At 40.3% G+C, this 16743-nt stretch overlaps 1 protein-coding gene across 3 annotated transcripts in view; it reads right to left on the reverse strand.

The window, feature by feature from the left end:
• Positions 1-4521: 4521 nt before the first annotated feature.
• DOCK11 (dedicator of cytokinesis 11) overlaps positions 4522-16743 on the reverse strand; it is an 82881-nt gene continuing 70659 nt past the window's right edge. For 2 of the 3 annotated variants that reach the window (XM_054516307.1, XM_036401956.2), the window contains 9 exons: positions 16065-16171; positions 14970-15092; positions 13970-14083; positions 12042-12188; positions 10983-11193; positions 10463-10656; positions 9916-10016; positions 8603-8741; positions 4522-6130 (listed from right to left, as the gene is read on the reverse strand). In XM_054516307.1, coding sequence (XP_054372282.1) covers positions 6008-6130; positions 8603-8741; positions 9916-10016; positions 10463-10656; positions 10983-11193; positions 12042-12188; positions 13970-14083; positions 14970-15092; positions 16065-16171 — 1259 coding nt within the window. In that variant the 3' untranslated portion in view covers positions 4522-6007. Of the gene's footprint in view, positions 6131-6224; positions 6238-8602; positions 8742-9915; positions 10017-10462; positions 10657-10982; positions 11194-12041; positions 12189-13969; positions 14084-14969; positions 15093-16064; positions 16172-16743 lie in introns of all 3 variants that reach the window. The other variant, XM_036401957.2, reaches the window with a different exon arrangement.

The following is a 16743-nucleotide window of genomic DNA, read 5'->3' on the forward strand; positions in this document are numbered from 1 at the left end:
CTTTCCTTCCTTCTTTCTGTTTTATCCACTCCTTCCCTCCAGAGAGCCAATGCCAAGCACACATGCAGTCATTCATTGCTTTTGGATGCCTGCCCATCAATGTTGTTGGCAGCTGAAACACTTTTCCCCCTCTCTCTTCCTTCTCCCTGAAAGCTCAACTCGTTGTCATATTCCCGTCCCGATTCCCGGCAATCACAATTGCTGCCAGGGCCTTTGATCCCTGCCACCTACCAAAGACTTCCCATTTCTCAATCTCACTGAGTCCTGTCCTGCAGCTTTCTGTTGCAAATCTCTGTTGTTTATGTTCTTGTGAGCCAGTGCACCTGTACTGTGGTGACTGGAACTTGTACAGACACACCTGAGGAACCTTTCAAATGATCTGTTGAACAAGTACCTGGGGTATGGCTTCAGGTTTGGTATCAACTGATTTACAATCATCTTACTGACCTGCCCTTGGCTGTGTGCTCCTGCCTTTTCCACCCACACAAACAAAGCCAGTGATTGTGGGGACATGCAGTGAGTTTGCAGATGCAATGTTCCCTAAATCAAATTAAGAAATTGTGCCAATGCCTGGTGTGCCTGCACAATTACCAAGTCCAGCGAGAGGCAACAATTATTAGCAGCACAGAGTCATGGGGAATTGTCCCTTTTGGGACCAGAAGTTAGTCCACATCCATGTTGAGATTTCTCCTTTCCGATTTTGCAGGAGCTTCTGTCAGTATTTTAGGTCTCAGCCAAAATAATTACAGGCTCTTCAGAAGATGGCTGGAGTCAGTTCAAAAAAGGACTTGAATACAGCTGGATCTGAGGCACAAAAATCCAAAACTGTGTTGAAAAAAACCCAGTCTGACTCACATGGCTCCTCACGTCTTGACCTTTGTTGTGCTCTTTGTTCTGTGCTCTTTGGGGACATCCAGAGCTTTGTGATTCACATTCACAACAGACAGTAACCCTGCAAACTCTGAACTGCTGCCCAAGCCTTGCTGGAAAAGAGAAACTTTGTGGAATAAAACCCACCTCCTTTGAAAAGCACTTTTGGGTGGACATGGAACCAAGCATGTTTGTGCAAATGTTGTATCTCCCCCTCTGATAAATTCTATCACAAGCCCATGCATCAACTTTTCTACTCACTATTCCCTAAGTATGAAGATCTATTTGATTTACCTACTTATTTGGCAAGGGCCTTATTTGGCCTTTACTAAAGGAGGCACGGCATAAACCTGGTTTTACAGCTGTTTGGCCAAGGCTTGCAAGAGCTCCATACAGAAGCCCCAGAAGACAAGAGTAAAAAAAGCAGGTTTTCCTTCATCCTCTGGTGAGGTAAATAACAATTATACCTGACTTACATTACATAATGTAAGAGCTAGTTCAGCTGCCTGGGCATGTACATTATTGTAACCACCTTGTACGTTGAGCCAGTTGAAGAAGAGCAATAATAAATACATCCTCAAAGAGCAAAAGTCTGAAAATTCTAACTTCAGAACAGAGTAAAAACGCAACCACAAACTTACCGGATTTTTTTAGGAAAGTAGGGTGATCTGCTGGGACATTTCCTTACTTGTGATTCAGATCTTGTTTCTATTGATAAATTTGTGTGTATGACTGTCTCTGTTTTCCCGATGAATCATGTTTGTGGGATTTCCCTGAGCTGGATGTTGTGGTGCTCATGCCCCTTTAGGATTTTTCAGTCAGCATCTTCTATTCATTGCTGAATAGTTTAGTATTCACCATTTAATTTGGTGTACTTCTGTGTTTGAAGATTTATTTTGGTAACCTTCTTTAGGGGGTGCGTATGTGATAGCTCAGTGCACTAGGGTTTTGTCCCATGAATCTTGCACTGGTATTAGCTTCGATCACTCACCCTGTTCTGTGAAATGAGGAAAAAAACCAAAAAAACAAACAAAAAAAAACCCTAGGCAAAACATGGTTATTGAAACACTTATTTTTCCTGGTTTTCTAGTCTTTTATTTTGACCTGGAATAAACTCTGAACTTGACTGCAATGTGACTTTTTTTCCCTGGGTTCTTGTCAAAATTACTCATTATTCAAGAAAAAGGAAGTAAAAAGAGCAGTATAGGATGGCTGGTCTTAGGAAGCTCTCGAGCAGCTCTGTTCACCCTCTGTGTCCAGTACAGCACTTAAGAACCAAGGCAAATGGGAGGTGTTCTTTCACAGACAGAAGTTTAAACAGGGATAGTACAACACTCAAAGGTAAACATGCAGGATAAAAGCACTCCTGTTATGATTATGGAGCAGCAGGTGTTAGATTTACATGAGAAGAGAGTAAATTACATCCAGCTGAAATATTATATCTCTATCACAATTGGTTTGCCACTGCTTGGCATAAGCCTATTATTTGAAGTACTACAGTCTGGCTGTATAAGAATTAGCTGTACACAGTGCTCAACAGAGTAAGAACCCCCTTTTCAGTTAGAGAACTCATCTCTATGAACATCAGATCAACATGTGCTACTCTCCTCAAGTGGGTAAATTGGGTAAGATGTAATTTCATTTCTATTAAGTTTTTGAGCCCGTAATTTCCACTTACGTTCTTCTCCAGTTCTTTTGGGCCAAGTTGCTCAAATCATAATGTAGAATCCCTGAAATTTGGTATCTTTAAAAAGGGAAAACAAACATATTTTACCTACTTTAAGACAAAGGTATTATGTTTATATAAAGTCTTATTCGGTATCAAAATACCATGTTGTGTATGTTCAAAGGTCTTCTGGAACAAAACCAAACATTACACGCTACAGGTATTCTCTCATCCATGATTTTTCATTTGCTGGCCTATGTAATGAAAAGTCCTGATATCAGAAGAAGATTAGAACATCAAATAATATGTAAAAATTCATCATTTTCTGCAGTAAGCTCTTCATTCCGGATATTTTGGGGGAGAGGAAATGGAGTTCTGAGGTTATTTTTCTTAAACTGAATCTTTCTACTCCCTCTGCAGAGAAAAAGGCAGTAGGTCCAAGAGAGAAAATGTTTATACTTTGCTTACTTGGTAAATCTCTGAAAGCAAGTTCTTGTACATAAAATTCTGGCAGACCCTTTGTTGCTTTCTATGTCCTATTTGTAAACCATCTGGCTCTGACACATCCCATTATCCAAACCAATCCTGATACTTTGAATAGCCAACTCCTCTTCATCCCCACTGATACTTAATCCCATTTCTTTTCCTTTTATGCAAAATTACCAAGGCATCCATTCTGAAGACTTGATGTATTATACAGCAGTTTTACAGCAAAAATAATTAGAGGCACACAAATAAAATATGTAATGTAGCCAAACTGAGGTACAGAAAGAGTGTGTGCCAGGATGTCATTTGAAATATGTTCCACTAATTTTTCAAGACTAAAAAATCCTGCCATTCCTTAGGCAAGATAAGAAAATAAAAAATCTTAACAAAGAATAGACATTTCTATTCTTCTCAAACAGGTAGCAAATATGATGTACCCAGTGTGAGTATCAGCTACTTAAAACAGGCACATATACAGTACAATCTCCAGATATATCTGTGAGTTAAGCTCTTTTAGCCATAAATAAGAAAAGATCTGGAGGATTTCCCTAAACTGGGACAATTAAGTAAGAAAAGGATAGATGGAGAAAATGTGATCATCTTCTTGGCATCATTGTCTAAAAACAGCTGTAAAATAATGGCCACTCCTCATCCTTTCTAGATGGGTTGAATACACAAAGGAAAAACAAGTTGGTTTGTTATCAGTCTTTTTATAATCTATCTAAAAAAGAGATTTTTCTGTAGAAAATCCAGAAAAATTATTTAGCAGGGCAGAAGGCTAATCCTTAGGGAATATCATTTATGTAATTAATTAAAACTGCAAATAAGTGTATCTTCTGAAATGCAGTGACTGTATATATTCTAATTGCATTGATATTAAGCACTTCTTTTTTGGCCCAATTACTGTGGCAGCTTTCCAGTATATGACAGTAAAATGGCAGAACAACTCCAATATCAACAGCTTCAGAAATTCAGACAAAAACTCATCTTGGACCATTGAAAGATATCTGAAGATACAAGTAAGAATTCCACTGGAATTCCAGTAAATATAGTAAATATAAGGAATAGAAATTGAAAATTCAGCCAACGATATTATCTCAGAACATTAAAAACATCAAAAAACATGCATAAGGGTCTCCCTGCAAATCCAGGAAAAGAAGGTTCTCTGTAGTATCTGAAAGAGCTACAGTGCAAGCAAGAGCTTTTGGATGCCTGCATCTCCTACATCTGCTGACTGTAGTCAAGATATACTTTTTACTACTGATATTTAAAGGTCAATTAGGTCCAAAGGTATCTTGTATTGGATCAACTAATAATGAGCTTCACACCTCTTAGTAAATTGGAAAACTCTCACTAAATGCTTTTAAATATTACTTGTTGAAAGATTACAATGAGGAAGGTGCTAACCATATTTACACACACTAATCTCTCTTCCTCTTAAAGTTTTGCTAAATTTAGAGCCTGTCTGGCACAAAAGCACATAGAAGCAGAAATGTGGCTGGTTTGTTATAGGCACATCTGTATTTTGCTTGAAACAGCTAATGGGTGAATTTATGGATCACAACATTATTTTCTCAGAATACAAAGAATTGTAGGTATTTAGAATCATGCATAATAAACATTTTGAAATGTGGTCCAGGTATTATTTGAAGACAAGTTTTGTCACAAAGACTTAGAAGCTTAACATTTTATAGACACTACAGCCAAGCTAAATACCCAGCTGAAGTTCTTTTATTATGGCATTTTTTTACATATCCTTAAAACTCCCACCCTTCCCATATGAACTACTGGAACCATATTTACAATTGATAGGATTTTGAAAAACGCGGATGTTAAAAATGTCGCTGATAAAAGAATTACTGCACTGTGTTCTTCTTCCTGTATCTGAAGCGTGTTATTAAAAAAGAGGCAGAGAATGTATGAAAGCTTTGGGAAGGGGAAGAAGGAATAAAAGAATTACTGGAAAATACATTTTCTCCAACCACCTATCAGACAAAAACAATGAGCTTTCAGAGAACAAATCAGCTTAACAGGAGGGAACACGCATGACTTGTGGTGCTAACAAATCCCTCAATTTTGTATAAGTTATTTTGATGTGCTGCAAGTTTTTAAACCACATCTTTCTGATTATTAGAATTTTTTCCGCAAGTTATTAAAGCACCTTATAAGTTCCAACTCAATTTAAGCTGTTCTCAGAATTCATATCTGTGTGAGACCATGAGTGGCAAGCAGGAGAAAACTCTTATCAAATGACACATCTCTCAGGTTTGCTCTCAGTGAGTACAATCCATCCTCTTCTGCAGCGGTGAAAATTTACCCAAAATTGGAATCAGCTACAGCAAGCTCACCTTTCACAGAGATTACTTTAGAAATATCTGCTCTGAGGGTGTATGAAAATTATAATTTCTGACTTAGGTTTTATTATTCCATACTAGGGCAAGTTTACTCTCATTGAGTGCAATAGGGGTATGTGGATCCCAAGTCATTTTTTAAAAGAGAAAGGTCTCTTACCAGTAAATACAATTTCTCCTTCATGTCCCCTGTCCAACAAAGCTTTTAGCAGCAAATATGATAAAATGCTAATTTCTATATACTCTATAGTCCTATTTACAAAGTAGTTTTACATTTTATTATATTCCATTGTACAACTTTACATAGTACATCATTGTTTTGATTCATAGTTCAGTAATTCAACATGTATTTAGATAATTGCCTTTCCACATCCTGCTGTTCATTGAGCTTAAAAAAATAGTAGAAAACAAGCACAGTGGTGCAATGTCCAGGCACTTTCAATGTTGCTCAGCAAAATAAGCAAGCACGCTGTTTGAAAGCATGGCAACTTTTTTGTGGGGAAAAAAAAAAAACCAAGCAAAACAAACAAAACCACCCTGCAATTCAATCTTTGCTCATCATGGATGGTTTTAAACATCCTTTGTACAGTTCCAAGAATTCCTGAGGAGGCTCTGTAAAATCTGACTGATATGTTTATATGTCAGCAGTGGGTCTGAGTGAGCAGTAACTTCCATCACCAGAGGTTCCACTGATCGCACAGAAGACATGAAGGGAGTCCTGCATCCACGGTGAATGCATTGTGTCTTCATGATAGATCTAAACAAAGCAAAACAACCAAAAATTCAGTACAGGTTTCACTTCATTGTGATAATCAAGCTGTTTAAAAAGGTATGCGAAAGAGATATCCAACCTTGTCTTCAAAGCTGTTTCACAAAGGCAGCGTAACAAAGAAATGAGAAAGAAGAATAGTTTAGTGATTTCTGTAGCATTAATACAAACACCATTCTGTGTATTACTGGATCACTTTTAGTTACAACTAGGCAATGTGGGAAAGAAACAGTTCTCTGTATAACAATTTTTTATTATGTCTCAGCAGTAACAGAATTCTAATAGGTTTTTTTGTGAGCATGGGGAGTACATGCAGCTAAATCCCAAAGACACTCACTCCCTCTGTGTCCAGATTTTGTACTTTGCAGCCTGAAGGACACCCTGAAAGCACAGGATCCAGCTGGAATGGCAGAGCTGACTGTGCATTTATTTTCACCATGTGGTTCACCAGTCAATTTAGTTTACTTTGAAATTGCAGTAGTGAAGCTGAGATCACTGGCCATCATAAACAACTCTGGAAATCCAGCTTTCTGCCAGTCTCTGGAATTTCCTGGACCTGTTCAGCTGCAGGTTATAAATTTTTTGTGCTTACATTGTAGCTGTAGAAGATCTGTAAATAGGTCACAGGCTGACCCAGTGATTACCCATCTGCTCTTGCATCTCAAACAAAGGGCAATGCCTGTGCTGCTTTAGGACACTGATAATATTTAGAAAAGCACATGCTATTTACAGTGAGAACCCCAAGTTAATGCACTATACTTTTTACATTTAAGTGAGTAATGTTGCAAAATAAGAAAACTTATTCCATTAGGATGAATTTGTTAGATATTAGGTCATTTGATGGCAATGAAAAGTTCAAGTCAGCTGTTGTACATCATGTTGTGCAACTATAAAGAACAGTGTTCAAAACCATGGTATTTTAAGCTGCCTTTTGAGCTATTTCAAGAAGAAAGTGGAAAGTATATCCTTCTAGGGAGCCCTTCACTTGGACATTTCAGTCATATTTTGCCCGTTAAGCAAAGACAACACAGCAGTGGATAAATCTATTGAGGTAGCAGGGAGTGTGTTTTAACAATGCTTCTTTGTGCTAAAATAATCTTAGCTATTGTACTTTGACAGTGCAGGACTGAGTGATTTGTTTTTGATTTGACTATTGCAAAATTCAAAAGCCACAAAAGTTTCAGCAGCTGCATGCAAATTAGAAGTCTTGGCATTGGCAAACAGCTTAGAGTAAGCAGGTGGCAGCACTTATGAACAAGCCTCTCTGCAGGTAGTGGCAGTGAAAAAAAGTGTGGCAAATGTGCAAAATCAATAGTTTGCACACTAAAACAATGGTGGCCACGAGCAGAATAGAAGAGGAATGTAACAAAAGCAACAGAAATGCACCAGTCACTCTCAAATGGATCCACCCTTACATTCCTACAACAAAATTCATCCCCATCATGAGACTGCTTCCCTGAAATGATATTGTACTATTCCATAAGAAGATTCCCATAAGCATTATTTTATTGTAAATCAACCTCATTTACAAACAGCAGCCTGGTGCAGTTGTATTATTTTGTTATTTGTAGATTTTTCACTTAGTGTGAACAACTACTCAACTAACTGTGGAATTTGCCTATCCATTTTCAGTGAGTTAACATGTTGCATCTTTAATTCATAGTCACACATAGACCACATATTGGCTAACTGGGAGATCCTGAAAGCATTCTTCTAAATTTCAAGTTGTATGCACCACAATGCAGTCTGTACTGTTGATTTTATATCCTTGATGCTATAACTCTACAAGCTTTCTTTTATCATAATGAAGGCAACATTAAAGAGCAGAGGCATGGGAATTACTTCAGAAAGACAGTTCTCATCTAATTTCACAGCATGATACTAGATAGAAGTACAACTGCTTTTTGAATCTCTCACCTTTCTGATGCTACTATTAAAGTATTTTTGTAGAAAGATCCAAGAAAACATAAAATCATAGATCAGATAAACTAGCATGAATTTTAACAGTGCATAGAAATGGCATGTTGGCATTAGGCAAAAATTATAAGAAAACATATATAAGGAAAAATAGCATTAAAAAACCCAAAAAGCTGGCTATAACTGAGGAAATGGAAATTCTGCCAGAGAACTTTGACCTGTGACCTCTTTATAATTTTCAAATATGATGCAGAACATGGCATAGGATTTCTGATGGCCATGGCAGGCAGTGGTGTGTCCTGAAGACTCCACCCTGCAGCACTCTGAATACCAACATCAGGCTGAGATGTCCAGTCAACAGAAAGCAGTTTTAGGAACCCACCAACTCTACTGCTTAATTTTCACATTTGCTTACTCGCCCGTTTATATTTAGCTGCAGAACATGAGGAGTGATCACATTTTCAGTTCCCAGCCAGTTCTCAGCTTAGTCAGTTTTCCAGCACAGAGAGCAGACTCTGTGGGCTCCCCGTGTGCAGTACGTGCCTGTTCATGGATGATGTCAGAAAGCTCTTTCACCATATCCTGGAAGTTTGACTTTAACCCCTCGTGGTACTCCACTTGATCCTCCTTAATGAGACGCTCGTTGAGCTCCAGAGCAATTCCACAGGCTTGGATAAACTTCCTGGGGAGGAAAGGAATGAACTTGGGGCATTGCAACAGTCCAGTCTTCTATCAAAGCAAGCAACTGAGCAGACAGGCAAATCTCAGTATTTCCCACCCCCTCTTCTGCTGTGTTTGGGGCAAGACACATTCCAGGGGTATCCCTGGCCCAGTGAATCAGGGAATGAAGAGGGACTGCAACACAGGCATTGGGCTTTCTGCTGGAGCTCCTGTGAGCCTGGATCCTCAGGAGGTGGGACAGCCAGTCCTGCAGGGCTGGCCAGAGCTGCGTGTGTGTGACACAGCAGGGCTGTCAGAGGTCAGGCACCCTCCAGAAGGAAATTCACACCATGGGGACCTGTAATGCTCTTTCTGAGGTCTGTTATTTATTCTTTGCTCCATTTAACACACATATTTTTTCTTTTTTATAAAACTCAATAAACATACATTCACAACTGAAATGAAGACTGTGTTTGCACAGCAAGGCTGGAAAGTAAAACCATGCATGGCATGTTCTCAGGGATTGCTGCCTGATTGCCAGGTTACTTGGTACATGGAAGGAGAATGGGATTGGCCCAAATGCTGCTTTCTTCATACAATGAGAATGAAGAAATGGGTGAAATGGGAGCCACCAGCACAGAAGGGACTGGTGGGCAGCTGGTTGCACCTGAGAGGTCCAGAAATTGGAAAAACACCTGCGCAAGTCACACAGTTTCAAAAATTAGCAACAGAAACAAGAATAGTGCTCTTCCATAAACTGAGAAAGAATTTTCTTTAAAGTATTTTAAGTTCATCATTAGCTAGGAAAAAATCCCCTTGGAAAAACTGGCAAACAATGCACAATATCAAAGACTCTTGAGCCCCTGGATCGTCAGATCTCTGGTTTTCAAACATACTTTATGTGATAATCTCAAAAACCCACAGAAACTGTTGAAGCAAGTGTTCAGGCAAATCTCCTCATGGAGAGCCCAGCCCTGGACTTGGGAAGATATATCTTGATATATATAATCTTGATATATATAATTTCATTGGGTTTTTTCAAATGTGTGAGCACCCACAATCCCATGAGACTTGGATCTTTATAAAACATATCTAAGTATCCAGCATCTGCTGAGTTTGGAGACAGACAAAAATATAATCAGAGCAGGTACCATCTTCCAGCCAACTGCTGGTTTTTATTACATTAGAAATCCTACCTGAACATTTCTTTTAACTCATTCACCTTCTTAGCAGGATATTTGCTGGACTGGCTGTCACTTAGGAAAGCTCTGGCATAGGCCAAAGGACCAGCATTAACCTAGAATGAAAGAAGAAATCATTTATGCTAGAACTCCTGCTGAGATAAAACGAGATATTGTTTCCTCATATTTTCCTTTTATTTCTGTGTGGAGAGCAGCATGGTCTGAGTCCTAAGGTCACTCATCCAGCTTGAGAAGGCAGACTCACAAAAAGCTCTTTGTGCCCTGACTGTTACAGTACAACCTTCAAGACTTGAGTATGTTTCAGCAGTTACTTATGGCTAATTAATGTGCAATTACACTTGGACTTGACACTGTAAACAGCACTGGAGGAAATGTTTATTTCCATGAGCCAGCTGCATGTGTAGCACTGAAAGTGCCAGGGAGGCTGCAGCCCTGAAGCCTGGGTAGTTAATGATTTCTGGAAAGTAAATGTGCTGTGACCATGCCTCACCTCGAGCTGTGCATGTAAATGCAATTCTGAAGAGACATCAAACAGACTGACCTGCACAGAGACACAGCCCTGCAGTTTGAGCTGCAGCTGGATCATGTCAACATCACCAGCAGAGCTGCAGAGTTGCTGCAGCTCTGCTGTCTTGTCCTTTATTTCATCAGTAGCGACATCAATTGGCTTTAAATTAACTTGATGTTCATAATTGACTGGAATTCTCTTCTTAACATATGGAAAGGAGTTCAAAGCTAGCAGAAACAGCAAAAGAAATGTGTAGATTGAGAAGTCATATGAGCAGCACATAGGAGTACTCTTCATGGAACATATACAGGCAGATTCTTGCCCCTGGGGATGTGAAATCCCAAACAAAGCTATAATTTACCAGGAAGATTTTTTAATCTGTAAAAATGTGCACATAAGAACACAAGGCAAATTCCCCCTCCCAACCAGAATATTGTCTCACAATTCTGATTAAGCTCAGAGAATTTGTCAGACTTCTTGAATATTTTCATGAGCTAGAACAAGTCTCCTAATAGTTACTGATATTGTTTCATGTTCAGGTATTAGTACTTACTAGTTAGAATGGTCCTTTTTTTGCATTGCTCTTCCACACTGCCATGCTTTTTTCCAGATAAAGTGTAAGGAGTTTCAAACACAAACCTATTGATATTATGATTTCTTTCAAATTCAGTTTTTCTTTCAGACATTTCTTTGTCTTCAAAGTAGGGCTTCACGTAAGTCACTTGAATATGGGCATACTTGGGATCAAGGTCTTTAATGTTGACCTATGAAATAAGAGGGTTACTCACAGGGGGAGCAAAGGTTGAGAAGTTATAATTGGCTAATCTATTCATTGGGATCTGATTTAAAATAAATGCCTACTGATCTGGCCTCATTGCAGGAAGGCCAATGACATGCCAAATGCTCATTTTGCCTTCAGCTGCTATGTCTAGACCATCCACCAGCAGATAAGGAGGTGTGGCACAAGAAATACATCACATGGTGCCAAACAAGCTGTTCCTGCAGCAGGCAGCCACGTTCCCTGATACATCAAGGCAGCACAGGCCTGAGCCACTCAGTCCTTTTAATATGACCACAAAGTTTCCAGACCATGATCCAGTGCTCATGCAGTGCTGGGCCAGCCAAACCTGCAGGCCTGCACTAAACCAGCTTTGGGATCACCAGCACTGCCCAGATAAATCCCACTGCAGCCCAAGGGTGTGCACAGCTCTAGCAGGGAGCACAGATAAGTATTTCATGTGAAAAGAAAGGAGCTAAGGCTGCAAGGCCCCAAGAGGTTTTCTTGTAGACTTGCAGCATCAAAGCAGCAAGAAGTAACTCTGCTTCCAGTCACCTGATGCTCTGTGCTGGTTTCTAATGCCTTCAGCAAGGCTCAGTGCAATGGGGATTGCAATTTCCAGTCAGAATTCACACCTGGGAGCCACAGCAGCACCAGCACTTGTCAAGCTGTGCAACATGTCCACACAGGAGCATGAGGATGCCAGAGGCAAGTGTGAGCAAGGTGTTTGTAAGAGGGTGGAGGAGAGGGCTCATTCTCCCTCTCCCACTGGCAGAAGGAAGGGATACTCTGCCATCCTCCTGCAGCTCCACAGAGCATGCAGTTTAACTCTACCTTATTAGAATCCTGGATAATCTTTACAGTCTCTGACCCAAATTTTTCTCCATAAAGTTTAAGAAGTCTGAAGGAGATCTCCGAGAGGCCTGTCAGTTTGGGCTCCTTATAGACATATTCCTTCCCATCTTCTTCCTCAAAGAATGTCTGGCAGTAACCACAAAAAAAAAAAAAAAAAAAAAAACCAGTGAGGAATAGCTGTGTTTCTTCATTTAGAAAACTTTAATGTTAGATTTGCTGCTTGTAAAGCAAGCTTCTACTAACATTTCAGAAAGCCAAAAAGTTTTGGAGGGCTATGGCTCACAAAGTCTCACTGAACTTTGCCTGTTTAATAGCTTCCTTCAAAAAAGGTCTAAAAAAAATAAAATTCTTCAACCAACACAAATACAATGCATCACTACTTGAGTACAACCAGTGAGAAATCTAAACTATGTGGAAGATGGTTTGGCCAGCATTTGACCTTTTGGAAGGTTAGAAAGAGATAGGCAGGAGAAAAAAACCCACAAAAACAAGGTACAGAGAAGGAGCAGAAAGATATGTGAGTTGAGGAAGCCCTGACAGCAGAGCCACAGGAACAGTCTGAGATTCAAGAATTTGTGTAAGCTGCAAGAGACTTTAAGCAATAAGAAAAGAAATGGGTTTCCTGTGCTTTAATTCCTCTTGCATGCAGGGAAGTGGGATTTGGTGTGTTTACTGTAAATGGAGACCAAAACACATCAAAGGCTGTGTTTGCATCACCAGTCTTACCCATAATGGAAACAGCATGGGAACTTCATGCTTTGGTGAACTGTTCCAGATAGAACTTGTGACACAGCATTAAGCTATCTGTGTGTAGCTGGAATATAAAGCCAGAAAAGCTTCAAAGTGCAAAACTGGATCAAGTATTGGTTGTTGGGATGCTCCACAGCTCAATTTTAAGGGCTGATCCAGTTATTTCCAACTTCCAGAAAACTAAGCCAGCAGTTGTTTCCTTTTATTTGTTGCTAAATTTACTTTTTACATATCCAAAGTTACAGGGAAGATGGGGGTAACTATAAAATGCATGTCTGCTGCAGCAAAAGTCACTGCTCTGGTATGTTGTGACAGTGGCATTCAAAGGTACAAACCCATGAGGGTTTCAGGAGTATTCATCATCTCCTCGAAAAGAAGGAATAAAAAAAGGCAAGGCTAATATAATGTACATGGTGTTTTCTAAACAGGGGTCCTGCACCTCCCCTTGGTTGAGTCCACAAGCAGAAGCAGGTTGTTCAGAGACAGAAAGGACATGAGGGTATCACACTTTATTAACTGCTATAGGTGGAGAAAAAAAATAAAACCACAACTGCTTCTAAGCTCAGAAGACTTCAATGAGATATGATAAGATCATGCCACTTCCTGGGATTCTGAGCCCCAGATCTTACTCAGTTTTTCAGCTACCTCAGCTAACACTAGTATCTCTACATGTGTGTAATCAACATTGACAGATATTTTGCCTCCAGCTTCTCTCATAACCTTTTACTCTGCTAATACCCAGAAGGGAGCAGCATTTTTTTGTAGAAAAAAAAAAGTTTGTTACTACTACTGTTTATATGCTATGGTTATAGTTATATACTGTTACTGGTTATATACTATACACACTAAATTATGTCTATGTAACCTACAATAACTATTACAAAAAACCCTCAGCGTTTTCTGAGCCCACTAAGGCATTTCCTAACTGCTGAGTTGTTTTAAGAAAAGCCTACAGGCAGAATCATAAACTTTATAATAAATCAAGTGCTCCTGGAAACAGATACAAACCTTCATCCCCAGTGTGCAATACCAGAACACTCATGTAGACACTGGTGGCTGCACCAGAGGAGCTTTTCAACTCCAGGTCTGACAGAGCAGCAGCTTTTGGGCCAGGATGCCTGGTGAGGGGCAGCTGGCAAGCCAGTGTGTATACTCACTTGTCCATAAAAGGCCACTCTGAAAAAGGTTCCAAGGAGCCTCTTCCTTGAGTGCATTACTTCCAATATCTTAGCATATGCCCCGTGGAGTGTTCTGTACAGCTGGGTGAGTTTCTGGAAATTAGATTTTAACATTATGGGGAAAGCAGGATTTTCCAAGCAGCACATTCTAGCTAACACCAGAAGCTTCAGAGATACCTGAACACAATCCTCTGGAGAATTGAACCCTAATTTCTAAAGAGGTTGAACTCATACAGTCTTGTTTGAAAAACCTGGTTTTAAGTAGATGCTTAGTGTCAGGTCTGCAGGGTACCATAGACTGCAGGAACAGCACTGTCCCTGGAGAGAAGGCTCAGTGCACTGGGTGTCTCAGGGTGTTTCCTGACTGAGCCTTCACACACAGAGCAGCTGTCAGTATTTTACCCAGGAAGTCTTTTTTTGATTAAAAACAGTTTTACAATGAAAAAATAGGTTGAGGTAAGGCTTCCTCCCCTGCCCCCAGGTTCAGTTGATGTTCTGTCATGGCACAGGGAGGGAAAGAGGACCAGTACAAGCTGAAGCACAGGTCACAGCACGTGGTGCAAAGGAGCAAGGCTGGGAACAGCCTCCTGCCTTCCTCTCCACTTGCCATTGAAGTACCCACAGATCTAGTCCTTTCTTTGAGCTCTTCTCATTCTGTTTTTAACCCTTAAAAACCTCAGGTCCCAAAAAGAATCCAGCTTCGATAAGCATATGGAATGACAGGTTTTTTTTAACAGGAAGGAAGGTGGTAATTATTCATTAAATAGCCATGAGTCACCCATGGCATTAGCTTTGATTAATACCTTTCAGATCATTGCTTTCACTAATTTCTTTAAAAACCAGCAGTGTGTGTTTTACTGACACCAATTCAGTAACTCATAACTTCTCATAACTTCAAAAATAAAAAAGTCCCCTGTTTTTTATTTCTTAGCAGTCTAGAAAATTACCTGCTCTATGCAAACGAGTTGAAAATACCCACCTCAAATTCACGCCGCTTTTCGTAAATAGGAATGATCAGTTTGGAAACCTCAGAAATTGTTTCATAACGCTCTGCCTTCCACAGGCCATCTATACACTGCTCCAGCAGCTCCACCAGGACCTCCTGTGACAGCAGGAAATGGGTGGTGTTACTAACACTCCAGCTTAGAAGATAAAACCATTTTAACTTCAGATACTTCTATCAGATCCCAGAATAAGTAACTGCAGTTACATAAGTTTAAACACTGTGTATTCCTGGCCTTTCTAAAAGCATTCTAAATTTTGGGGAGGAGAAGGGGAAGAAGAAGAAAAAGGACAAGTTATTTTTTAAAAATTCATTAATTCTTCATAAACCATTAGCATAACAGCCAGCAAGTACGTCCTGGTTATTTAGTTACTCCCCCAGGAAAATGCAAAACTCTGGGAGAGTACAGACAGGACAGCACTGGAGATCAGAGGTGTGTGACTCAGAAACACATCCAAGGAACAAGTATTGGCTGTGATGCCAAGGATCCTCGAGCCTTGATGAAAGGGCAGCTGGGCTGCAGGGCCACATGGCCAAACCAAGGCAGCTGCACAGGGATGGTGCAGAAGTTCTTGTGAGGCTTCATGACTCATGTGTGGATCTATCCACTTCCCCAAGGCCTTGCGAGGGTTTCTGGATTGTTCTGCTATCCTGGTGTCCTGCAGAACAGCCCTAACTCCAGGGGGACCCTAAGATGACCTCTCCCTTGCAGAGCTTGACTTTGTATTGCCCCTTCTCGGAAACACCACACCCGGCTGTGCTGCCCAGTGCTGGCAACATCAGCGTTTGCGTAACACAGCAGGCAAAGGTTGTGCTGCAGCTTTTTCAGCCTCAGTGCTAAAAAAGCCCTTCATAGAACCAAGAACTTACATCAGTTTTACCTGTCTGAATCACACACAGAAAATTCTCCAGAGCAGATTTCTCTTGGGAAATTGGAGTGGAACAGTCTTGTTTGCAGATAGCAGTGCACAACTGCAATTTGTTAGAGCTCATAGGAATCAAGTCTAAAACTAAATCCTAACCAGATATCGAATATTCTGCCATCCTCCTATCTACAGCACAGGACCTCACCTCACTGTAATGTACATCCATCATGCCACCATCTTCTTTCATTGCACCTTCTTCATCAATGTTGGGAGTGATCTTCCTGAAGGCAGCACATCCACTGGGAAACAGTTCTGCAGCAGACAAAAGCAAATGGATTAGTGGAATTATCTCAAATGTGTCATGCTGCTGTACTTGAACCTGAGCAGGCAAATCAATACCACTCAACAACACTCACTGCCTCACTCAGCCCTGGTGGGATGAGGAGGAAAATCAGGGAAAAGAAGCTAAAACCCATGGGTTGAGATAAAAACAATTTAATCATTGAAACAAAGTAAACTAAGGAAGTAATAATAATAACAGAGAGATATAAACCTTGAGAAAATCAAGTGATGCACAACACAGTTGCTCATCACCTACTGACCAATGCCAAAACCATTCCCAGACTGGCCTCCTTTCCAGGTAACTCCCCCAGCAAATGTATTAGGCAGGACATTCTGAGATGTGAAATATCCCTTTGGCCAGTTCAGGTCAGCTGCCCCAGCTATTCTCCTTGCCAGGTTTTTGTGCAGCTCCTCACTGGCACAGCTCGAGACACTGAAGAAGTCCCTGGCTTGGAGTAAGCACTACTGAGAAACAACCAAAGCAGCCATGTGCTATCAACATTACTCTCACACTGAACCCAAAACACAGCACCAGCTACCAA

The sequence above is a fragment of the Molothrus ater genome, chromosome 14, assembly GCF_012460135.2.
Source record: "Molothrus ater isolate BHLD 08-10-18 breed brown headed cowbird chromosome 14, BPBGC_Mater_1.1, whole genome shotgun sequence".
NCBI lineage: Eukaryota > Metazoa > Chordata > Aves > Passeriformes > Icteridae > Molothrus > Molothrus ater.